Here is a 24971-nt window from a genome sequence, read left to right on the forward strand (position 1 = left end):
ACCAATCACACTCCTGCGAAGGGAAAAAATGCTTCAGTAAGTCGTATCTAGCATTTGCTGTCGCAAACAAAGTTAAATCGCGTTTCGTTGTTTCTGGATATACTGTGCATCTTAAAATAGACGAAGAAACTTTCTGGTCGAGAAACAACACACTTAATAAGTTAATAGATACCTACTGAATGAGAGTTGAGATACTTTAGATGCCACTAAATACATTAGGCTAAACTTCTTATTTTTTTTGAGGCCCAACTCATTTCTTTAGGCCCAACTTCGAGTTTCTTGACACGCAATTCCTTACTTTTTAAGACCCACCTCTTTATTTCTTGAGGCCCACCTCCTTATTTCTTGAGACCCAGCTACTTATTTCTTCAAGCCCCAGTTCTTCTTTCTTGAGACCCAATTTCTTATTTCTTAAGGCCCACCTCCTTATTTTTTTAGGCCCACCTCCTTATTTCTTGAGGCCCACCTCCTTATTTCTTGAGGCCCACCTCCTTATTTCTTGAGGCCCAGCTACTTATTTCTTGAGGCCCAGCTACCTATTTCTTCAAGTCAAACTTCGTGTTTCTTGAGACCCAACTCCTTATTTCTTGAGGCCCACCTCCTTATTTCTTGAGGCCCAGCTACTTATTTCTTCAAGCCCCATTTCGTGTTTCTTGAGACCCAATTCCTTATTTCTTAAGGCCCACCTCCTTGTTTCTTGGGGTCCACCTCCAACTCAATTCCTTCAGGTTTCTCGTCGACGCCGGAAACATGTCTACTTTGACGCTTGAAGGACTTTACGACCTCACTACAGCTTTGCTAATTCTGCGCAAGGAACGCGCAAGAGTAAGCGCGGCCGGAAACGGCCACCCTGTCACCCTCCATCGGCAGTACGACGAACTTAACAAATCACCCCCGAAGCTCGGCCGAATTTTTTCGACTCTCTCCCCCGTTTGTGATAGAGAGCCCCACCGTGGTCCCATTAAAGTGCACAAAAGCGTCAAAAATCGGTGTTCTAGCGTCTCGAAACATTTCAATATTTCCGTGGGGAAAGTTGCCCCCGCTGTCCAAACATCGGACGTTTTCCTATTCATGCCATAGAGCGAGAGAGAGAGAGAGCGCAAAAAGACAGTCTCTGGTGCCTGCAACTGAAAACCGTCCCATTTGAATGTTGAACTTTCGATTGAACATTTTCATAAATATGTATAGCGAGCCGGAGCTTTCCAAAGCTTTTGTCGCCCTCAGCTTCGACGATGAAAAGGGAGTAGGATATTTTTCCTTTCTGGGAACAAAGTTCTCGTTGAGCAATCGCGATAAACTATTAAACCTTGATCATTGAATTACGGGAAACTAAACGTCGCCCCCGCCGTGCGGCTCGCAACCCGAGCAATCGATTGGCGCGTTATTCGCGCGGCCATTTGAAAATATCCGCGCGAGTATGGTCCCTTCTGGGTCGTATCGTGTGGGAGGAGTTAATATTTTACGTCGAGGGACATTGCTTTTTTTTTTGTTCCCGTGCAGTGACTATTGGCAATTTTGCGATATTGATTTCTCAGGCATTGCTGGATCCTTTCGATTCAACTAAAGCAGCTCAACACAGTGGCTGTCGTTAGTGGAGTTTCTGAAACGCAGCAGTGTTGCCAATAAGCACTAGGGGCAGACAAACGTTTAGCCCAGTGGTAAATCTTATTTAACACATTTGATGCTATTAAGCATATTCTGCTTCAGTGTGCACCAATTCTGGTGATCCCGGCAGCGAACGCGTTGAATTTGATATTTGCAGAACAATGTGCTGAATGTAATTTCTTCTGTTAAAATTATTTCTCTTAAGAATAATTACAAATGCTCGCACAGTGGATTTATGGTTACGAAAAAGGTCAACTTTTTCACATGCTCTGAAAGATTCGGGTTTCGAAAGACCGCGAGAACTTTAGAATGCCGAAGGAAGATTTTCAATGTGAAATAAACCTGGCAATCGAGCGATCCATGAGGTTCCAGATCGCCCGAGACTCAAGCGTCCGAAAGAAGCGTGTCCGGTTTGCATTGAGCACTGCTCGAAGCTTCGAGTAATAGAAAACGCGATTATCGATCGCCCAGAAGCTCCTTATCCCCGATTATGATCTCTCGAGTGGATTACAAAAGGGGGGCCGTTGAATGGGATAGGAAGTGCCACGTTCGTCACAATTACGACGAGGTTACTAAAAGGCCGGGAAGGTCGACAATGGGACGCTCGAGAAGGAAGTTTATTGCTTCCGCAATAAGATTCTGGGGCGCGCCCTAAGAAAGGGGTTAAGTTCAAAATACACACTGGCCAGATGATGTGGGTGCTCGAAATTCTCAGATGTCTCGACGAGATAATACAGCCACTGCTGCCTATTCGACCAACCCTTTCAGTTTCCACACGGGAGCCACCCTTTAATTACTGAAAAACGTATTCGTCATTTCTCCAGTTTGCAACTAACTGTTGCATTTAATTATCCGGATATTAATCCATCTTCAATAATTTGTTAACCGACTTAAAAAAATAGAGAGTCGTAGATTAAATCAGGAAAAAAAATTGTTTTCTTCTTTTTAGTGCATTTTTATTTTCGTCAACTCGATTTTATTTTTATTTTTTTTGCTGCGGTTTATTAATGTTTACTTACGAGATCGATCCAGACATGTATGGATAAGATTTTGATGGCTTTGCATGGTTTTTAACCAAATAATGCTCTGTCAAATGGGAACTCGGAAATCCGAGATTTTGGAGAAATTTTGTTCCCCGCAACAATATTTCGACTCCAATCGCACTTAGGAGTATTTTAATATATCTCAGTTACTGGCGCGAGACTGTTCCCGCACACAGGGGCGCGTAATCTCGCCATCTCTCGATGTGTTCAATTCACGAAATAGCAAGCCCTCCGTCTTCTTTTGCCTCGAGAAAGGGGGGAAACACACGAGAAAGAAGTGGCGAGGCGAGGAACGCTACTCCCTCGAACGTGGAAAGCGTTTCACGCCGCGGTTCGGGAGAACAATAAGAATGCTTAAAACGCGGGCCTCGCGTTCGCACATGCTTTTGGCCAGTGTCGAGAGCCAGGAGAAGGAACTGCAATATTAACGACTGTCTTGAGGGAAGAAAATTTCAAGAATCGCGACGACCTCAACGGTGTATTCTGTTTTGCGCCAAGCTACCGAAGTGATCGATCTCGGGCTCTCTATAACCCCAAGCTTTGACCTCAGGAATCACTGCATCCGCATTAGGTACCAGCAAACCACTTAGATCGCTGGGTTTCGTGAAAATATTTTAGGAACGAAGACACTCTAAAACAGAGCTGCGCATTAACTAATTAAAAATTATTTAAATAACGTATTAATTAAAACTAACTTTAACTTTAGAATATTTAACGAATAAAGCTAATCTCTTCATTCCACAATAATTTTTCTTAACTTCTCGCTACTCGAAATGTTTATTTAAATAACATTTTCGCCCGTCTCCACTCTGAAACTTCTAACACTCCCCACGTTAGGCCTCGAGTTGCCTCGCTTATTTAGAATCCTGGGTGCGAGAAGTACATCAAACTTCTTGAAAATGTCCAGCACAAGTTACCGAGATCCGCGGCGCGTATTTCGGGGCGTCCTATAAATATAACTCCGCGATTTAGTGGTCTCGGTAAAGTGATTGCTACCCAACTCGTTTTCGACAAGAATTCGATCACTGAATACCTATTCAACAATCACGCTAGAATATTTTACTGGAGGTTAAATTGGGAAGATATCGAATATTAAATTGGGGGATCTCGTAAGACCTCCACCGTCGTTTCTCGGTTCCAAAGTGGATGGCAGAGACGTTACTACTCCATTCAAAGTGCTATTAAAAATTGCATTTCGGAAATCTGAACTTCCTCAAATCCCGAAATACAAACTGGCCAGCACTCGACTTTCCAAAGCTGCTGCACCTACTGAAACAAAAGACATTCGATCGCCACGATTCCCCTCCCCCGTTATGACAAAACATTCTCAACGTTTGCAGACGATGAAAGGAACGTCGACTGTACGTAAGATGAAAATCGAAGGGCTCAAGGGGGTTAGATTTAAAATTTTATTCACGCATGTTTCTGGCGGGTGGTTCGCTGGTTTATGAGCTGCGCGTTGCAGCGTAGCACGAAGGAATGCAAGTATCCCTGGACGCAATAAGACATTTTTCACAACGTTACGGATGCAGTCCGTTGAATCGTCCCCGAACCGACTGGATGGGACATATCGGATTTGCTGACTTCGGAATCCTCGTCCCCCTGAACCTCTCTCGGGATCGAGCAGCCCGGGCTTCGGGTAAATATTGGGATCACGATGAATCGCGTGGCCCGCCATTCCGACCGTCTGACCCTTTCTTATAACGACTTTTGTTCCTGCGAGGCTATAACTTCGAGGCGATTTACCCTCGAGAGGTATCATCGTGACTACGGCGAATTTAGGTGTAACGATAAAGGCAACAGTCGCAACATCACTCTGTCGTGGCGTCGATTCTCGTCGGGCGAAAAACGGCACACTTACGAGCTAAAGGGCCGTCCGTAATGGACGAGAGGGGAGGGTGGGCCACTGCTTCGCGGGGTAACGAGTTCGGCTCAAATTTTCCATGCGCTTAGTACACACCATGCACAATAACGCGTCAAACACGCCGGACGGATTACTCATTCTTCGAGAAAATAGAATTCTAAAGTTCTGCTATTTCGATGTGCACACGTGAAAATGAAGAAGGAAGGAAGTGTAATTAATTAAGCTGCAATGTAGAATGTTGCTTGGCTCTTGTATTCTGCGTGTACACTTTCGGGAATTTTTAATTACTCGTAGGATCATTTATTTTCACCCCATTCGTGTTTGGGAAAGATCAAAGTTTGCGTGTCCCGTGCGTTTGTTGTATTATTTAATGACAAATTATCTGATAATAAAGATGCATGCACAGGGTATCGCAGAAGGCGAATATTCGAATATCGAGTAGTGCATTCTACGGGTTATTATACAGGGTGCGCGCTAACTGTATGCAAAATTTGAGCCAAATCGGTGATCCGAACTTCGTGCATTTCCCCCGTGACACTTAGAATGAGAAATGGTTGGAATTGAAACCGAACTAGTATTAGAGCGAGGCTGACTTGGCTTTGAAACAGCAATGAATTCGAACTGAGGAAATGCAATGGGTTTTAAGGGTTTAGATGTAGGGGCGGAGGGGGATGATAGAATGAGGCAAGGTTCGGGAAGTTTTGGTGGATGTACGGATGTATGGAAACCTGCAAAATACATGGGGCATGGAGAAGTGAAAAATACAGAGGGTGAGTCCTAAATTATTGTCTACATAGTTTAAAACATGTATTAATGAAATATATTTAAAAAAAAATAGTTTAAATAGTTTAAAAGTTCTAATAAAGTTGATTTTATAATTATATCCTTCATTAAAACACGTATTTTATTTCTGCTCAATTTACCCCAGAGAGTAGCTCACTTTACCCCATATATGGGGCAAAGTGTTCGATTTTGCATTTTCTTTTCAAGTTGAATTTTAATATACTTTAAGTTTATTTTAAGTATTGATATTCGTCATTTATCAATAGTAATGTTCAAATTATATTATAAATCTATTTTCACACATTTTTATTGAAAGGGAAAAATTTTATTCGACTTCAAACATTTTTCGTCCCACTTTGCCCCGGTCTCCCCTATCTACATATTAAAGAAGAAGTCCTGACTTACTCATCAACGCCCAGCTGAACCCGTTTAACCTAGGAACGTGAAATTTGGAAGGTACATTGTATTCGTAGGCACCCAGTAAGGAAGGATTTTAGGAAATTCCATCCCCAAGGTGGTGAAAAGGGGTAAAACGTATTTTCTTGGATTCCTTAATATCTCTTAAGCCCGATTAGATATCAACTTGGCTCTTACTCGCAAAGATTGCCCACTCAAGTGCCTAAAAACCAATTCCAGAATTTTGCCCTAACCAGCTCCTAAGGGGATGAAATGTATTTTCTGGGAGTACTTAATATCTCTCAAGCTCGAAGCGAAGCGCGGGGGTATTTTGCCAGTTGATCTATAAAAATTCGTAGAGTAGATTGGCATTGTTCTAAATAAACGCCATTGTGTTCTATGATATTACCCCATCTTTTTAATACAACTGTTTTACTAATTTAAAAAACAGAAGAAAGAATGTTATTTCATTGTTATATTTTATTATTATACGTGTAGATTATAGTCAGGCACGCGACACGTTCCATTTTTCTTTCTGACCGTTCCCAAGCTTCCAATCATCGAAAGACCAAACGCCACTTAGTTTTTCAACGAACGCTGTAGGTCGCCAAAAAAAATATATATGCATTCGAAGAACGTCCCCCCACATCCGTTCCAGGGGTTTAATTAATATGCATTGTCATTTAATTCGCCGCCATTGTCGGTGGAGCGTGGAACGAGGGGAAAAAAACAGAAGGCGAAATGCATTACGACCCACTGTGTTTTTGCGAGTGCAATTTCACGCGCGGTTTTTCTGCAAATGACGCGGACGGAGGGAATACCCAACAGGGAGAAGATAACAAGAGTATCTGATTTCTCTTTTCTTATTCGCGGTGTTGAGAACTCGCGTTAAGACGACACGCGAGAAACTTCTTCGCAGTTTCGATTTATTTCTGGCGCCTTGGAATCTAGAATTTTTTCGTTGACAAGTTGTACGGCTCATTTGACAGAGAGGAACAGCGTGGACAGTTGTAATGGAAAAGATAATAAAGAAATTAAAGAGCATTGTCGGCTTTTCTTTTTATAAATCACAGGGAAGTGAGATAGGTTTCAAGTTTTTGATGCGTCAAGTATTTCTCGTATTTCTTCGGGTGTTCTCTCCGAAATAAAATTATTTCATCTTTCGACGTTCTTTTTTAAGATCAGAAATTCGATGGGAAATATTTTTAGGAAGGAGACTACACTTTCACCAGTTTATGAATAAATTTGTGGAGATGTCGATGTGACAGAGCTGACGAACAGCTTGCAACGTTAATTGAATCTTAGATATTAAAATAAATGTTGCCTCGGTGAATATAGGAAAGCAGTATGTACTTACCCTGGGAAACTGAGTGCAGTAGTTCATTTCGTTTACAGATTCCTGTGCGATCGCTCCATTCATGCTTTTAAGTCCATCTTTAATATCCCTTGGAACCCTGTCTTGAATCGACGAGTTCAATGCAAGCTCGTACAAAGCGTGACTGATCGTTAGCGATGAAGTCTCGAAGCCAGCAGCAAAGAAAGCGAGAGCCTGCGCGGCTGCATAAAGGTCGTCCACTTCTATTTGCATAAATAAAATTGCACTCTAGCCAGTGCCCGTGGAATATTTCTAAAGGATTTATTCCATCCGATGGAAATATTTTCAACCGCCAAAGGCGTAAAAAATGTGCCTCTTAATGCAATGCATTAGATCCTATCAAATAATCAGAGTATGCAGAAGCTACAAGCCATTCCACGCTAAAACGATAATTTTCTGCTTCTGCTATAAGGGATTTTAATAAAACAGAATTAGACCCAGTCCATGTGAAATTAAGGGGTGGTTTAAGTCGTCATTTTTCTGGGTTTCCGTACCATTTCCATTTTTAAAAAACCCAATTTTAGAAAGAGAAAAATGTTCACGCCTTGTTCCTTCCAAAAATCGAACGTCCACGTGAATTAATAATAAAACAGAGTTAAACTTAATCGGCTCAACGTTTAAATTTTTAATAAATTCTGTATATAAATTCTAATGTTCTGTGTACTAACCGAATGAAACGTCCACTGTGATCGGTTTCTGATTCGCAGATTAAAATTCAGCGAGTGGGCAAGAAATTTTGTCTCTAGAGGATTTTAGGATTTAGGAAAATTAATGTCACTTGAGCAACATATGCTTTGTTATTCAGCCAGGCATGAAATGTGGATCTCCGGTGTTGATATCATGGGCAACAGCCAGGTAGAATGATTTGCGTGTTACCTACTATAATCTGGCGTTTATAAGCTTATCTGCGCAACTTACGAAAAGCCTCATCATTCGAAGATGATTTATCTTTCCCTGGAGATGTGTATCGCCCTCATAATCGTCAAATTATTCTTAGTAAGAGCAACGAAGCAGAATTGATAGGATAATCTATGGAAATATTTACGCACCCTTACGACTTCTTGCTTTCGTTCTCCTGCTTAGGAATGTCTGTGGTAAAGTGACATTCTTGGAAAGACGTAATGAGTGGAAACTTTTATGAGATCCATATATTAGTGATGAAGCAGGTTTGAAATTAGAACTTCTGAGTTATTCATAAGTTGTTTACTCAGAACTATGCCATTTTGCTGGCCATACTGTAAATTATTCCTCGTTACTGCGCTATACTTGTACCGGCGACTACTCGAAATGCTAACATTACAATTGTCATCGATGTTATTGGAAGTCGGGTCAACGGAACACAAAATAGCGCGAAACTGCGCGCGTTAGATGAACGCCGCCACAATTAAATTAATTGAAAATTAAAAATCTTCAGATTATACTTTAAAAAAAGATTTTTAAACTCTTTAATTTTTTCGTAATTTACTCATTAGCTTCCCCTCGTATCTATGACCACCCCTGAACTTTATCCGAAAGCAAAAATCGGGCGACTCTTTGATACGTTCGAACACATTCGTCATTCAGGGTAGTAAAATCGCCGGAGAAAGAATCGCGCGATTTATTTCAGCGACTTGCCCGATTGTCGTGCAACAGCGGCCAGCTGCCCGTTATCAAAATGTCAGAAGGCTCCCGAGCATTGCCTCCCTTTACATTGAATGCGGGCGACTGAAAATCATTACAACGACGGAAGTCCACTCGGTAGTGTCACGCAACTTGGTCAAAGTGTTGCGATAATACCGTGAATAAAATGTCCAGACACGTTTCGAGAGGGAACGTTAACACGCGCCGACATCGGAAGGGAGGGAGGGTGGTTTCACTCGCCCATACGACCCCAATTTCTTTCGCTACATTAGATTTAATTACTCCGCCGTGCACACTATAAGCATCTCAGCAAACTTTGCGAACGTCGGATCGTGCGTTCACATTTTTGGTAACGTCGCTCTCTGAAATTTACCGATGCACGAAAAGTGCACCCTTCCAGGAACAACGCGAAACGAAAACCATTGGAAAACATTAGTTTCACATGAAATTATTTGTTGTCGAAGTCGGGCTTCGCGAGAAGAAATTATTCCGGGGCTGCCAGGATCGTTCGAAGTGCAATGAACGTTTCTCGTGGTACACTAATTTATAACCAACTAGTTGCCATGTAAATTTGAATAATCCATTTTTGGCATCAAGTTTTTTTCTGTAACTATATTCGACAGAATCGCGACTCATCGATATAAGAATTATGCATATCGTTTGAATACTAAATAGAATTCTGATGTAGGCGAGGCATAAATTATTATTAAACTGCTGAAATATTAAATCTGAATTTATCTGCAGCAGAAGGTGTCACTGTAAGTATGAAGGAGCTCGTAGAACAGAAAGGAAAGTGCGATACGATTTTATGAAAGTAATTCGTAACGACGAAACTAGAACTCAATAAAAGTCCAATGGAATCAATTTAAAAACGCTGCATCTCCAACGTCCCCATGCAACACACACGCACAATTACTGACAAAATGTTATACAATATTACTGGATGATCTGGGTATAATATACAGTTAATTATTAATTACGTATATTGAAAATGTACAGACACTGAGACATGGACAATTTTGAACATGCTCTATTCCAAAATCCATTAGTTGTGAAAGGAATCTTTATTCTTCAAGCTTCGTCATCTTCACGTACATCCCATGGTCGGGCTTCAACAAGAACAACTGGCGCTTGCACGGAATATATGGTATTTGAGTTTTCTCGCAAACGTCAACTTTAAAAGTCGATAAAACCTTGATGAGTGCCACCTTCACTTGGATCTTGGCAAACCTTGCACCTGATGAAGAAACAAGTCACATTCGCTGTCGCTATAGATTCTCTTACCTACACGAAATGTATCGACAATGTTTAAAGAACATTTTATTACAAACTAACGTTTTGCCTGTAACTCCTGCGATAAAATTGCACATATTTTAGACGTACCCAGTGTCATACACTGTACAAAAAAAACTTAACTTCCCTGACACCACGAAAATTATTATGCAAATGCATTTTTTTTTTTTTTGAGAACCTAAACTAACGCGAAGAGGTGATTACACCTTTAACGAGAAGACTTCTCACCGATGCAGTTCCTTGGGCCGTCTCCGAAAGGCAAGAAGTGCATTGGGTGTCTGCTCGCAGCGCTTCCGTCGGTAAACCTATCAGGATTGAAGCCTTCCGGTTCGGAGAAAATGTCCGGGTCTCGTTGTATCGCGTACATCGGTAAAAATACTTTCGTGCCCTTCGGCACACTGACGTTCGTCCCTGCGAACGTGTAATCAGACTGTGCCATTCTGGACAGGTATAATAACGTTGGGTATTTTCTCAGGGTTTCTATAAGAAGCGAAATGCATCATTAGTGCCTGCATCAGTTCATGACAATAGATTAGTCAGTCTTAATCAAGTTAATGAATATTAAATTCCTGAATAATTGTATATCTAAATGGTCGCAACAATTTGAATTTGATTATCTAAATACCTAAAGTCAGAATTAGAGTACTTGGACGACTATCTTTCGGTTGAAGGCTTTAACAAGAACAGATTCAAAGTTTGCAGAGTAATCGAGGGTGTGCTGTAGAAAAAATTGCCACCTACTCGGCATCGAGTTACGACATTTGTCACCTAGGTACTCTAAGCTACTGTTTTAACGAATAAAAGAAAGCAGTACCGTGCAAACATGCATCTAGGTATTTCATTTCGCTTATACAGTCGTATGTGATTACTCCGTTCGTCTTTTGAAGAACTTCCTTAATATCAGCTCGTGCTTTCTCCTGGGCCTCCGGATGCAGCGCAAATTCGTACAAAGCGTGGCTGATCGTTAGGGAACTGGTTTCGAAGCCAGCGGCGAAGAAAACAAAAGCTTGAGCCGCCGCGTACTCATTCTCCAACTCTATTTAAACAAGTAACGTTACACTTGAGTATTAAATATGAAACCCAGAGAATATCAACGCGAATACACCGCGAAACCCTCGAAAGCTAAAGCTCAGCGGCGGTAACGTGTAATAAGAAAAAATTGCTTAGAACGATGACCTTGACAACGTATTTCAAGGTCACAGAAATCGGCGAGGAACACCCTATTCCGAATAGCTACCGAATGTTTCTTTAAAAGTGCCAATTTTGCAGTTTTTTTTTCAAAATCGAATTCCTCAAAATCCGAGGGTGATGACGGCAAACGGTTTGCGGATTCGTTTTCAGCGCACGAAAACATATAAGAAACGGCTATCGAATGTACAAATCCAGATGGCTGTCGAACTGTGTAACTTTTAAGTCACCCGACATCGTTATTATCATTAAAACACTGCTAGTCGGTGACAGCGAAGATCCATGTGCGAGATCAGCTTTGACAAACTACCTCCCGTGGTGACCGCTCTTACCTTGAAGCCCGAGTTTATCCGGGTGTTGCTTCAAGTCCACCAAAACGTCTATGAAATCGTGTCTATGGAAATTTTTTTCGATCCTGTATTCCATAGCCTCTCTGGTGATACGCGTGAAGAACTCCACCAATTCGTGATCGACCAGGAAGAGTCGGCCAATATGCTTGAACATGAAAGGGTAGTCCCTTAGTCTGTCCTTGAGGTAGGCTTTGAAATCCGTTGGGAAGGCTCTTCGACCCATGCGATGGAATTCGCTGTTCTCCGCGGCCAGCGCGTTCATCTCGATGCCAAACGCACAGGAACCTATCACGTCAATGCTCAACTTCGCGGCAATTTCTTTGCACTCGACCGGCTCGCCCGTCGCGACCAGCTTCTCCAGGTTGCTCTCGAAGTGATCCGCGCACTCCATTATCAAGGGAAACATATCCCTCAGCTTGCCCGAGCTGAAAATGGGGGAAATTCTGGACCTTAACGGCTTCCATCGCGGCGCGTCAAGCCTGAAGAGTTGCACCGATAATGGTTCCACCTATAAATATGCAGGGTATGTTGAAAGAAGCTGGTAGCGCCATTGCCTCCACCCTCCACCCTCCCCCGAATCTAGGTAGTTAGAGCTATAAGAAGTCATTTGTCGTAATGGACTTGCAGATCTTGCAGTGCGATTGTGAGTTAAATGTGAAACTAGGTCATATTATCTCCGAGTCCATCGGGTAATTTGATCGCGATAAAAGCTATCTTCTTACACGTGAATTATCATGTATCCACTCACTGTCAAGGTAAGGGGAAATAAGTCGAAGATTTAATGAAATTGGTAGCGTAAACCTGCAGCGTAAGTCTCTGTTTTAAGTTCATTCATAAGTAAGTTCGACGCAATCGTCGTGAGTTTCAGGAACTAAAGTTATCTAGGGTCGACCGGGGCAAATCGGATTAAAATAAGAATTTTTTAGTCCATATTTTTTACATCGCGATAGAAATGGGTATTCCGATCGTCCGTACATCGCCCCTATCCCCCGCACCTACCGCAATAGCGCGTGAATTGTTTGAAGTCATTGTCTTGTAAGCTAATTTTGACCCACTTCACACCGTACTATTCGAATACATCAGAATAGTATTCGAATAATAACACTCGAATACTCAAATATTCGAAGTTTATTCGTAGCATTCGAATACTTGTAAAATATTCGAATATTAAATTATCCGAATAGTCCCAGCCCTATTTTAGACTATTATATCATAAATTGTTTATGTAATCTACAACCTTTGAAATGCTTATATATGGGGCTAATCGGATCGCGTCATTTCTTTCGGGGCGAATCGGATATTTCTCACTTTTTTGTTTTTCGTTTATAAATGAAAGATTTTTATGTTTAATTTCAATTTTTGTATATTAATATTCAAGCCAAAGGTGTACTGGTCACGAATATATAATACAAAATTAGTTTCTTAATGTCTGACTATTTTTTTACCATCAAACACAAAGTGATCCGATTCGTTCCAGTCTACCCTATTTCGTTAAGTACCAGGTGGCAGCTTTGCGTTTCAATGGAAGCCTGATAAAAATTATAAATCAATGACAAATTATTTCGAACTTCGAACTCGTGTACCCACGCTTTATCAATAATAAGCTATCTCAATGAACGTTGCGGAGAACTTTGTATAACTGAAAATATATAACGACGCAAAGGATGTTTAGATAAGCAGAATGTCGAGAAAAGGCTTAAAAATTTATAGCAAGACTTGAGCTCAGTTTTAGAGAAAACTAATCGAATAGCGGAAATTAAACTGTTTATTTCGAGTAGCGTAATATGTCGATTTAATTTTGATAATGAGTGTGACATAGATTCTTTTTATAGAATACTTGAGAAAAGTGCGAGATAAGGCGGATTAATCAGTCATCCCGTATAATTCCATCAGACTTCACAATTTTTTATTTATAAAATTCATACTTTGTAATGGCTTTTATTTATGTACATCAAAAATAGGTAATTCATTATCGTTTCCGGGAAATTTGCAAGGTGTTTTTCCGCATTGTGGCTAAAAATTTAAGTCATTAATTTTCCTAATAAACATGGCTCAGCAATCGGATCGCTTTTTTTATGAATTTAGTTATCTTTACAGCGTAAGATTTGTCACAAGTTGTTCCAGGTGATCAAAGTTATAGCACCACATGGGACTTTAATCTCACGCTACAATTATTTCATTATTTTATTATTTTTTAATTATTTTATCATTACATTCTCGTGAGACAAGTTTCGTGTGTTTCATCGCGGAGTTGCACCTTCAGCGAACGTTCCCTAGGTCGAGCGTGAAACTCGAAACTAAGACCTAAGTAGAATATACACGAATCGATGGAGGAGCAGGTCGTTTTAATTAAAGATGTTTGTGTACGCGGAGGCTCCGTTCTCCTTGAAAATTTCAGGGATTAGTGACCGTTAAGGTGTCGCTGATCCCTTGAAAGTAATATTCGCATAAACGTACCTCTTTGTCTGGAGTCAAAGTCCTCTCGGAGAAGCAAGTGAAGTCTTTGATAAGAACATCCTTCATCAGCTCTGGATCTTTAACGACCAGCAGCGGAGTAGATCCCACGAACAGGCCAACCAACGGCTCGTCCTTGTAATTGTGGTAGGCATCCGTGAAGCAATCGCTGGGGGAATTCTTTCCAATGAACACGCCCCAGAAGGTGCCAAAAAATGGTATAGGCTTGGGCCCTTTGACGCCTCGCTTCTGCCAGAAGTCGAACGTGGACGTGAAGTAATAATAAAGCAGGACTAAGATCACGACGACGAATCCAATAGTGTCTAACATCATCCAGGCCATCGTCCTTGCGCAGTGGAGCTCTCGCTCTCCCTTGAATACGATCGAACGATGGTGCTACGAAAGTCTACCAAATCGTGCACCACCGACGAAGTAACTACGAAATATTAACAGTCACAGGGCACCACGACAGTTTTAATCAAGGAATTAAACATTGTACTGTGAAGTATCATGCTCGTTTATCTTTTCATTCGACAGTGATAAACGGTAGATTCCAAAAATACTAGATAAGAACATGGGTAAGTGCCCCCCCCCTCCCAACAATGTGGTCTGGATTAGCAGCATGGAAAAATTAATTTCGTATTTTAGAGGAAATGTGGAAATAGGTAGATACTGCTCCAGTGTTATAGCTGTAAGAACTGGGATAATGCCTTTATTTGTGCAACTTGTGACTCGCTCCTGATATGTATGTAGAGAAACCTCTAAGTGGTACAGAGTACCTTTTTCTTTATTTATTGTACTCGGTTTCAGCTATAGTACTTTTTAACAGTGAGTATTGGAGATGGAGGATGAATATTGTGTAGATGCAGCGAGCAATTGTAAAATTCTTAAGGGGGTATACCCGTTTGAACCCTCGGAAAATGTGTAAATTTTGTGGATTTTTTTGCAAGTCAACGACTTGATGTAGATTTCCCATTTTTTTTGCTATTTTACATAGTATTATGAACTACTTAAAAAAAAAGTTTCAGTTAAAACACTATTGTTTTTCGGAAGTTATATTATATATATATATCTTTATATATAAATCAGATAGTTTATATGTTTGTGTGTTTGTCTGTCGCCTAAAAACATTCGAACGGTAAACTTTTGGATCGAGAAATGTACCTCAGCTCATGATGCCCGGCTAAACCAGGTGAATATGACTATTTTCACAAAAAAATAAAAAATAATTTTTTTTTATAAAATCAGAATCCAAATTACGGACGAAGCCAAATAGTAATGCTAGTATACATTGTATGTATAAAGGAAGTCCTGACGAAGGAAGGATTTTTGAAAATTCTGTCCTTAGGGATGCAGAGGGGGTAGTAGAAGTGCGCTAGTGCGTAGAAGATTAGAGACTACAGTTGGTGTTAAAAAAAAAACGCGCAGTACATATTAAAAATCATGTGTTGCGTTAAATAAGTACAAATGCATATCATTCACTACAAAATATTTTTTATCCTTAGATTTTATAATATCATTTCTAAGAATACTTTCCACTTATGCGTCAGCTCTGTGCATAATTTTATTCCCAAGGATACTGATGATAATTACGTTCTCCAGCATTATACGTACTTCCATGCTGCTGGATCTGCGATATTCGTATGCAGCACACATTTCAACGTTTACGCAACAACACGTTTATAACTTACGAAACAGAATCACAGTATAGCGTACCAAGGTCTCTAATTACTATGGAGTGAGGCAAGGAGATAATGAAAACAAGGGAGGGATCCGTAAGAATATCTACTAAAATCAATACCGTCGTTTAAATTGATAGGTAGAAATAATGAAAAGTATACTTTCTTATGAAATGATATTAAAAAGATATTCCGAAGCCAAAACTCTTTGCTTGAAATAGAACGCGTACCTTCATTAATTACTAGTTACATTTAAAATTTTAAACACTGCAAAGTGTTTAAAATTTTAAACACTTCAAATATGCTTCATTTCAACCCCGCGGTTCGTGTAGCCGAAATTGCCAAATAATTATGGCATAGACGAGTAACGAATATTGATGTCATTATCTTTCAATCGTAACTCGAAACTGCCACTTGAACACAGACTTTTTTCTCACTCCTTTGCTTTCCTACAATTTGACACCACAAGTATGTTATTCACCACGTAATAAAAGCACTTAGGTATCTATGCGCAGACGAGAAATTCGCCCTTCCGAATATTTGGATATCCCGAAATGCCCTTTAATCTTCAACCTTCGTCATCTTCACGTATATCCCATGAGTAGGTTGTAATAGGAACAAGGACTTCTTGTCCAGAATGTATGGTACTTGAGTTTTCTCGCACACATCGACTTTAAATTTCGATAAAATTCTGATGGCTGCCACCCTACTCTGGATCTTAGCGAATCTTGCGCCTAAAGAGTAAACCAGTTAGATTCACTATCGCTGGATTCTCTGATGTATCTTCCTTCTTTTTTAAGGGGATAATGCAGCGTAGACGTGCAAAATTTGGAATTTCACGCAGTAATAATTATTCAAGAAACCCAGATCGATTTCACTAAGCTGTGCAAATCGTTTCGTACCAACTACAGTATTTAATAGTTTGAAATATGTAGGTTGCTGGGGGTTTGTTAAAAGTAAAATAAATATCCACTCGGTTGATACGATTCCAAAACCCCCGATGTTCCAAAATTAAAAAAGTAAAGATATTATTAATCTAAACGAGCGTGGCTGTCGTGCAAAGTAGAAGTGAAAAATATAAAAAATTAAGAATATGCCAGTGTTTTGAAGAAGAATCGATCTTTCCCCAGGAAATCTTCGACTTCGACGCGCAAAGTAAAATTTAATTCCAAACTGTCGCCAACTGTCGCTAACTCTTCAAAATTCTTCAAATGCATTTTTTGATTGCTAAACTATGAGAAAATGCTGAATGGGAATCGATTCTTTAAGCTCTGCGCTGCGTTACACCCTTAATGAAAAGATTTCTCACCAATGCAATTCCTTGGGCCGTCTCCGAAAGGCAAGAAGTGCATTGGGTGTCTGGTCGCAGCGCTTCCGTCGGTAAACCTATCAGGATTGAAGACTTCCGGTTCCGGGAAAATCTCCGGGTCGTGTTGAATCCCGTACGACGGCACAAAAACTTTCGTACCCTTCGGTATACTGACGTTCGTCCCTGAGAACGTGTAATCTGACAGTGCCGTTCTGCCCAGGTATAATACTACTGGGTATTTCCTCAGGGTTTCTATAAGAAACGAAGCGCATCATTAGTGATGTATAGGTGTCAGTTCCTGACATAGATTCGTCAGTCACAGTCGAGTTCATGTATATTAAATTCCTGAATAATTGTATATTTGATTTTGATTAGCCAAATGTCTGAAGTTAGAAGAAAAGAGTGAAGGCTGTAAAAAAAATTGCCAGATTGAGTGAACAATTATTCTTAATGTATGCTGGCAACTTCTGCAAACGCATGAATATCGCCAAGTTATAACATTTGGAAGCTACTCTAAGGGCGGTATTCACAATTGTCGCTTAAGACTAACAAGGGAAGATCCCAAACCCGAAAATTCAAAAAATTTTGAAACTTTGTAAGTATGTAGGGGATTTCCTCCTGATTGCAACGCAATTTTTGTTTGCTGCACAAATTCACTCGAAGGGAGTAAAATTAACCCCTGAAAATTCGACTATTTTCCGATTTTGTGTTATAACTTCCGAACTGTAAGAGATAGAAAAGAAGTTTCGAGACAAAAGTTACCTCTTTTAATTAGATCTATCATTTGGTGCAAAAATTATTTTACAGTTCACGAGTTATAACACAAAATCGTAAAATAACCGGATTTTCAGGGGTCAAGTACACCCTCTTAGAGTGAATTTGGGCAGCAAACAAACATTGGGTTGTAATCAGGAGGAAATTCCCTACATATTCACAAAGTTTCAGAATTTTTCGAAATTTCCGGGTTCGGGATGTTCCCTTGTAAGATCGTTTTAAGCGTGCGGCATCCTCTACTGATCCAATAGACTAGTAGGATGCCGAATGCTTAAGACGATCTTAAGAATAAGCAGCGACTTTGAATATTGCTACAAGCTACTGCTTTAACGAATACTAGCAAAACAGTAGGTACCATTGAAACCTGCATCCAGATATTTCATTTCGCTTAGACAGTCGTATGTGATTACTCCGTTGGTCTTTTGAAGGACTTCCTTAATTTCTGCTCGAACCTTATCCTGGATTGATGGTTTCAGAGCCAGCTCGTACAAAAAGTTGCTGATCGTTATGGAGGACGTTTCGAAGCCAGCGACGAAGAAAACGAAAGCTTGGGCTGCCATGTACACGTCGTCTAACTCTATTTAGATAAATAACGTTGCATTTTAAATCAGGAACCAGTGAAAACCTAGCAGGAGACTTATTTTGTCTGATACATTGTTCGCAATATTCTGTCCTGTTCTCATATTTCTTCAGGGTCTATGTTCAAATCTTAAACAAATTCTTAAATGAGAAGTAGACTTCTTAATACACGTTGCAATTTTACGCCCCTGAAAAATTAACATCGGACTTACTCTAAAAGCTTACTGATCATTTCATTAGAACCTGACATCTCTTATAAATTAAGAAGTTACTAGAGTTGTTTAAAAGAAATAGTATAGATAGACTGTGAACGGAATAAATGTGTCTAAATAACATTCTATCGTCGTTAATCTTGAGAGAAACATCGAAAATATTTGTTTGCCCAAAGTTACAAAATATATCACAGTTCTACAATTTTATCCTCGCAGATATCGTAAAAGTAACTATTAAAATTTGCTTTCCCATATCGTATTTTTAAGGGGTCATGCTCAGTCAGGAAGCCGAAAAGAGGGTGGTATTTGGAAATTTTTTACTCAAAAGCTATAACACATTTCTCAAAAAATCTTTATTCCTTTTAGAGATTGCATCTAGTACTGTGCATCGTAATTTTTTTATTTAAAAATATTTACCAGTAACTAAGTTATTGTCCATCACTCGAAGGTTCTCTAAAAAGCAGTGGTCACCGCAGAAGCCTTTTTTTAGAGAACCTTCGAGTGATAGACAATAACTCAGTTATTGATAAATATTTTTAAATAAAAAAATTACGATGCACAGTACTAGATGCATTCTCTAAAAGGAAAAAAGATTTTTTGAGAAATGTGTTATAGCTTTTGAGTAAAAAATTTCCAAAGACCACCCTTTTCTCCGGCCTCCTGACTGAGCATGACCCCTTAACACAGTAACGATGGAATTGCTAAGTTTATTACTTGTTTCGTTCTAAAGTCTGTAAGGTATTAATCGCACTTCCTCCTGGGACGATAACGAGTGTTCGCGAAGCATATGTCTAATTATAACTTATCACATGTACCTAGTACAGAGCTAACGTGTATCACCCGAAACTCTGTTCGTCAATTACACGCACAACCAGTGTACGAGATAAGACTTTGATAAACTATCTCTGATGGAAACATTTAGCGTGGTAATGACACCCACAAAAAGAAGCCATTCTTACCTTCCATTCCGAGTTTCTCTGGGTGTTGCTTCAAGTCCACCAAACTGTCCATGAAATCGTGTCTACGGACGTTGTTTCGAATCCTATAGTCCACGGCCTCTCTAGTAATGCGCGTGAAGAATTTCACCACTTCATGGTCGACCAGGAAACGGCCAAAAATCTTGAACATGAAAGGGAAGTCCCTGGCTCTGTCCCTGAGGATGGACTTCCAATTCGTCAGGAAGATTCTTCGACCCATGTTACGAAATTCGCTGTTCTCCGCGGTCAGCGCGTTCATCTCGATGCCAAATACACAGGAACCTATCACGTCAGTGGTGAATTTCGCGGAGATTTCGCGACACTCGATCAGCTCGCCGTTCGCGACCAATTTATCCAGGTAGCTCTCGAAGTGGTCCGAGCACTCCAGCAACAAGTGAAACATCTCCTTCAGCTTGCCCGAGGTGAAGACAGGGGTAAGTCTGGTCCTTAAGGGCCTCCATCGTGTAGCGTCAAGCCTGAAGAGGTGCACCGATAATGGTTCCACCTATAAATTACTAGCTTCACTACTCGGCTTCGCCCAGGATTTAGATTCTGATTTTATAATTTTCTTTTTTTTAAACTAGTCACATTTACCTGGATTAACCAGGCATAATGAGCTGAGGCATGTTCCGCGACCCCAGAGTTTACTGGTCGAAAGTTTTTAGGCGACAGACAAACATATAAACTTTATGCTTTATATATCAAGATGCGCGATATGTCGAAACAAGCAGGTAGCATTCTTGGTCCCCCGAATCTAAGTAGGTAGTTAGAGCTACTATAAGGAGATCGCCAGTCGAAGTAATTCGATCATTTCGGGCGATCGTTATGGAATAATAATGGACTTCAGCGCGACGTGAGTGAAACGTGGAACGAGGTCATCCCTATCTCTGATTCCTCGTGTAATTTTAGCTGCCTGCTTATGAATGAATTATGCAGGACTTTAATACACATTGATCTTCATTCAGATCGTTTCTTATGCATTTAATTTCCTTATACCAGAAATGTTTTATTACCACCTTTCAAGAACTAATAGATGACCTCAAAACAAATATTAAATTTTGTACACTTCGAGTTTGACATTTATAGTACTTAATACAGATTCGATGCAAGTATTCTTACTGACAACAATTTTTCCGCGCCCTTTTCTCGGCCCCTTATTGAGAACCATTATTTAAATTCCCGTGGATAAAAACAACTTAAAAAATTTTCGAAACATTCGTATTGCCCGAAACGTTCAAGCTTCAAGCTACTCGATACAATCGGTCTGTCTGATCGAAAATTTCGATCTGCAACCAAGTATATTCGAGCCGCTCGAAAAAATTCATGATTCAAAGCTTCTCGATTCTTTCGAGCCGCTCGAAAAAATTCGAGCTACTTCGGGGGTTTTATCAAGCCGCTCGGTTCTTTCGAGCCCAACTCGATTTTTACGGATACTCGGGCTGGGCTCGCTTTTTCCGAGTACTCGAACAGCCCTTATTATTAATTTCCAATAGCCCACCCCTGCTGCATATTTATAGCATCTAATATAGGACTGTAATCTTAAATCTCAAATACAGTGGCGGACGAAAGAAAGTTCACAACTCTGTGACAAGCCTTCGTAAGGTTCATCATCGCCGGCTCTTTGCTTGTGAGACTCAGTTGCTGGGGTTGAGGGCGAGGAAATAAAGAAGAGCCGGGTTAACTGTCACATTATTTTATTCGGTGAACCGTACGTACATCGCCTGCAGGCACACAATGATACAACTATTTACATTTAAAAAAAAAAAGAATTTCGCAATTTTCTACCTTATTCTGCGATCTTTAAGTGTTTATAGCAGGGAGCAACGTTAACCGATTCTGATGAAATTTTAAAACTTGCGTCACTTAGCAAACTAATCCTTCTAGCTTCTAAAAACAAACTCGTGTCATTTGGACAAATTTAAAAAAACCTATGCGATTTTGAAAGTTGTAAACTTTCTTTCGTCCGCCACTGTATATTACGAAGACTTACAAAGATCTTTCTACAGTACTGAATATTTCAAGGGCGATCCCTTGTGAACTTACACTTCTTAAAACTTTTCAGCTTCTTTTTACCAGTTTTATTACTCAGTGAAGCTTATATCTTTAGCTGTGGAACATCTTTTAATATATTATTGTAATATTGTTAGATGACAGGAACAAGAAATGAATTTAAAGAGCAAGCCATTAAGCTGTTCTTCCCTGTAACCGTTCTGCATACTTCAGAATATATTCCATATCTCTCGAGGTATCACTTTCAGTGTCTGTAAGTATGTTTGCCGCTTTCCAGTCCTACCACTGCATGCACTACTTATCACGAGTTTATAGTGTACCCAATATAGCACACACAAATTTACCTTACACTGACAAACGGAGAATTGCAATCAAATTTCAAACATAAGCAATCACTCCATTTGTTCTAAATGTGTGCCGTTCATATTTACTAGACGAGACCAGACAAGTCAATGACCTGCGTACTGCGATTGCCGTAAGAGTATTTGTTTCTTCATATCTGTTCGAGGCTCCTCTGCATGAGTGCAACAAGAAATGATCGCTCTTTTATTTTTAGTGCCTTAGATTCCATTTACGAAAATTCCCTCCTTTTATTTTCAAACGATTTTATTCAGCTTCGATCCTCTGTTTGTTTAATGTATGGTTCAAATCTGGCAACTCAAATTTAACCCACTTCCAACTATCTAATTGTCTTGAAACTTTGCAGGCATGCGTAGTTTGAATGACAACACAATATATAAAAAAAAAATTATCCCGTTCCAAACGACTTGAGATCAGCCACTTGCGTTCTTTACGAAAACGATAAAAAACCGTTGCGTTCGGTACCGAAAATACACAATTTCTATCGAGAAATGATCCGTCACGTGTGTACGAATAGTAAAACTAAAACTTTGCAGGTGTTCGTAGTATATCACCATCGAAATTGTAGTACAAGAAAAAAAATATTTTTTAGTGACTTTATCACTATAGCATTTTAGCAAACTGTTAAAGCGTATACAGCAGTAAAAGATATTTGTAAAGAAGTCTGAATTGTGAAATGTAAATCCACAAACACTAAAAACTAGAAAATAAAAAATATATAAAAAAAATTATGTTAAACGATTTTATTAAAAATGCACTAAAAACTAAATTAAAATGCACTACAAACTAAAAAATAATTATTTTCTTGTACTACAGTTTTAATGGTGTTAATATCACTTTAAATAAAATCATAACAGGATATGAATCAGTGTGATACTTCAACTTCTGGTTGCACATGGTGCCCCACGGTTTTATTTAAACTTAATTCTTTAAAATGATATTAACACCATACAAATTTTAGTACAAGAAATGAATTATATTCTAGTTTTTAGTGCGTTTTAATTTAGTTTTCACTACATTTTTAATAAAATCGTTTAACTCAACAGTTTTGCTTTTATATATTTTCTAAACCTACAAAAATTATTGTCAGCCTCAAGTGTCATTGATCCCTTGAAAGTAATATCACCTATACGTACCTCATCCACAGCAATCAGAGTCCTCTCAGCGAAACAAGAGAAGTCCTTGATAAGAATGTCCTTTATCAGATCTGGGTCTCTGACGACCAGCAGCGGAGTAGATCCCACGAACAGTCCAACCAACGGCTCGTCCTTGTAATCGTAGTAGGCATTCGTGAAGCAATCGCTGACGGAATCCTTTGCAAGGAACACGTCCAGAAAGGTGCCAAAGACTGGTATAGGCTTGGGCCCTTTGACGCCTCGTTTCCGCCAGAAGTCGAACATGAACGTGAAGTAATAATAAAGCAGGAATAATATCGCCGCAGCGAATCCAAGCGCTTCTAACGTCCACAACGCCATTGTCCTTGCGCACAGAAATTCTGCGATGCCGTGTGCCGACGATCGCGAAGTAATCAAGCTAGTATAGTAGCCGATACTCGATCTCACTCACGCATTTCTTTGCGTGCCGTTTGAACGCTGCGTCCGGAATCTATGTCACTGGGTCAGGGTCGCTTCGTGTAATTATCTCTGCTGCACAGCCTGCAGTCTTGTTCTTCCGCAGACGCTTTCGTCGCACTGAAACGTCCCCAGCACGGTGATTCAACGCAAGTCCGAATCTAACAATTATATTGTGCGCTGTGCAGTAGTAGACTAGCTCATTTATATTTTCCTGTCGTGCCATGATATAGTGCAGGGGGAGGAAGGGGGGGGGGTAATAGATAGGAGGGACAATGAATAATTCGATGCTGAGGAAAAGAACTGTGGATCGACGTTACAGTTTATGCGACACTTGTTATTACAACGCAGTGATCAGCTTGGCGTTGTTACTTTTACCAGGGGATTGGAGCGGACCAATTTTTTATTTGCTCCAGCTCCGCTCCTGCTCATTTTCAATAATAATTATTTTATCACTTTCAAACGGTGATCTTTCATTTACAACAAACCCCATCTTTCAAGCTTTTCACTTTCGCACAGAGAACAAATTATAAAGAATGCTTAATTTTCGGGTAAAGAAAGCACTGTGCCTTCTTGACTTCAGACTGCCTGGCCCTACGATATAATATTTTTTCAATGATGGAGAATTGAGAATTGGTGTTTATCAGAAACAGTTCGTTCGTCTGCTCTTATAAGATGAAAGAAAATTCAAATATTAAAGAAATATTTTGGAGCAGTGGAGCAGCGAAAATTTTCCGTGCTCCGGGCAAAACCCCATTGCTCCACTGCTCTGCGCTCCAGCTCCGAGCTACGTTCCAACCCTCTGATTTTTACTGCGGCTCTGGTTAACGGCGTGCAGAAATTCATTTCGGGCGTTCGATGAAAATTTGAATATATGTATTATGGAGTGGGACGTTTTGGTTGCGAGTTACGTTACTGTCAACTTATTAGGGCTCGGATGTTGCGTTGTTTTTGTACATGGATTACTCTTAATATACAGGATAACCTGAAAATGGATGGAGTTCTTTCTGATTTATTGCGCAGAGATTAAGCTTAAGCTATAGAACGGCGCGATTTATTGAGAAATATTAGATCCGTGCATATGAAATTGCCGTTCCGTGTAAGGAAGTACGAATGGAATTATTTTTTACTCTTTAATTATTTCGTTTGTTTTTTTTTTTGAGTTTCTGTGATATTTCTCGAGGCGTATGCCAGTGTTATCAGTTGTTATTATATCCCCACCAGAAGTAAAGAACTTTTACGCTGTACTGGAGTGGCCATTTCATATGGATTAACCCAATACACTATCTATTTATTTTTTATAGATGTACGGGGCAATAGAGTCCCCAATGCCTTATGGGGGAATCCTATTTCTGGGGCTAAAAACATAGCAAAATTTGGGATTTTTTTTAAGAGACTAATGATTCGACTTGTCTAAAATTTTGACCATATTTATATACACCCTTGCAGAAGTTGCAGTTTAAGGGTAAGTTACAGAAATTATTCGTTATCCAGCGTAACTTCAGTCGTACAGGTCGTAACTGCATGAA

General features: G+C 39.9%; 2 protein-coding genes across 2 annotated transcripts in view; both read right to left on the bottom strand.

Moving 5' to 3' along the window:
- The window catches only part of LOC143368353 (uncharacterized), a 72592-nt gene extending 58016 nt beyond the window's left edge, over positions 1-14576 (bottom strand). The window contains exons 1-4 of the mRNA XM_076810992.1: positions 13975-14576; positions 11500-12025; positions 10794-11015; positions 10208-10459 (exon numbers count right to left, since the gene is read on the bottom strand). Of these exons, the coding sequence (XP_076667107.1) occupies positions 10208-10459; positions 10794-11015; positions 11500-12025; positions 13975-14313 (1339 nt within the window). The 5' untranslated portion in view covers positions 14314-14576. The remainder of the gene's footprint in view (positions 1-10207; positions 10460-10793; positions 11016-11499; positions 12026-13974) is intronic.
- Positions 14577-16185: 1609 nt separating this feature from the next.
- Positions 16186-23609, bottom strand: LOC143368364 (putative cytochrome P450 6a14). The gene is made up of 5 exons (XM_076811025.1): positions 23008-23609; positions 19484-20006; positions 18089-18310; positions 16960-17211; positions 16186-16384 (listed from the first exon to the last, which is right to left on the bottom strand). The coding sequence occupies exons 1-5, from the start codon at positions 23344-23346 to the stop codon at positions 16212-16214; spliced, it is 1509 nt and encodes a 502-aa protein (XP_076667140.1). The 5' UTR covers positions 23347-23609; the 3' UTR covers positions 16186-16211.
- Between the last annotated feature and the right edge of the window lie 1362 nt (positions 23610-24971).

Source organism: Andrena cerasifolii, chromosome 4 (assembly GCF_050908995.1).
Source record: "Andrena cerasifolii isolate SP2316 chromosome 4, iyAndCera1_principal, whole genome shotgun sequence".
Classification (NCBI taxonomy): domain Eukaryota; kingdom Metazoa; phylum Arthropoda; class Insecta; order Hymenoptera; family Andrenidae; genus Andrena; species Andrena cerasifolii.

What these genes read in the sequence shown, in the direction of transcription:
- LOC143368364 (XM_076811025.1), bottom strand. Translation starts at nt 23,346, where the DNA reads ATGGCGTTGTGGACGTTAGAAGCGCTTGGATTCGCTGCGGCGATATTA. An exon ending in AGAGAAACTCGGAATGGAAG is followed by an intron (nt 18,311 to 19,483) that starts GTAAGAATGGCT and finishes TTATCTAAATAG; the next exon opens with AGTTAGACGACGTGTACATG. An exon ending in CGGCCCAAGGAATTGCATTG is followed by an intron (nt 16,385 to 16,959) that starts GTGAGAAATCTT and finishes TTTACTCTTTAG; the next exon opens with GCGCAAGATTCGCTAAGATC.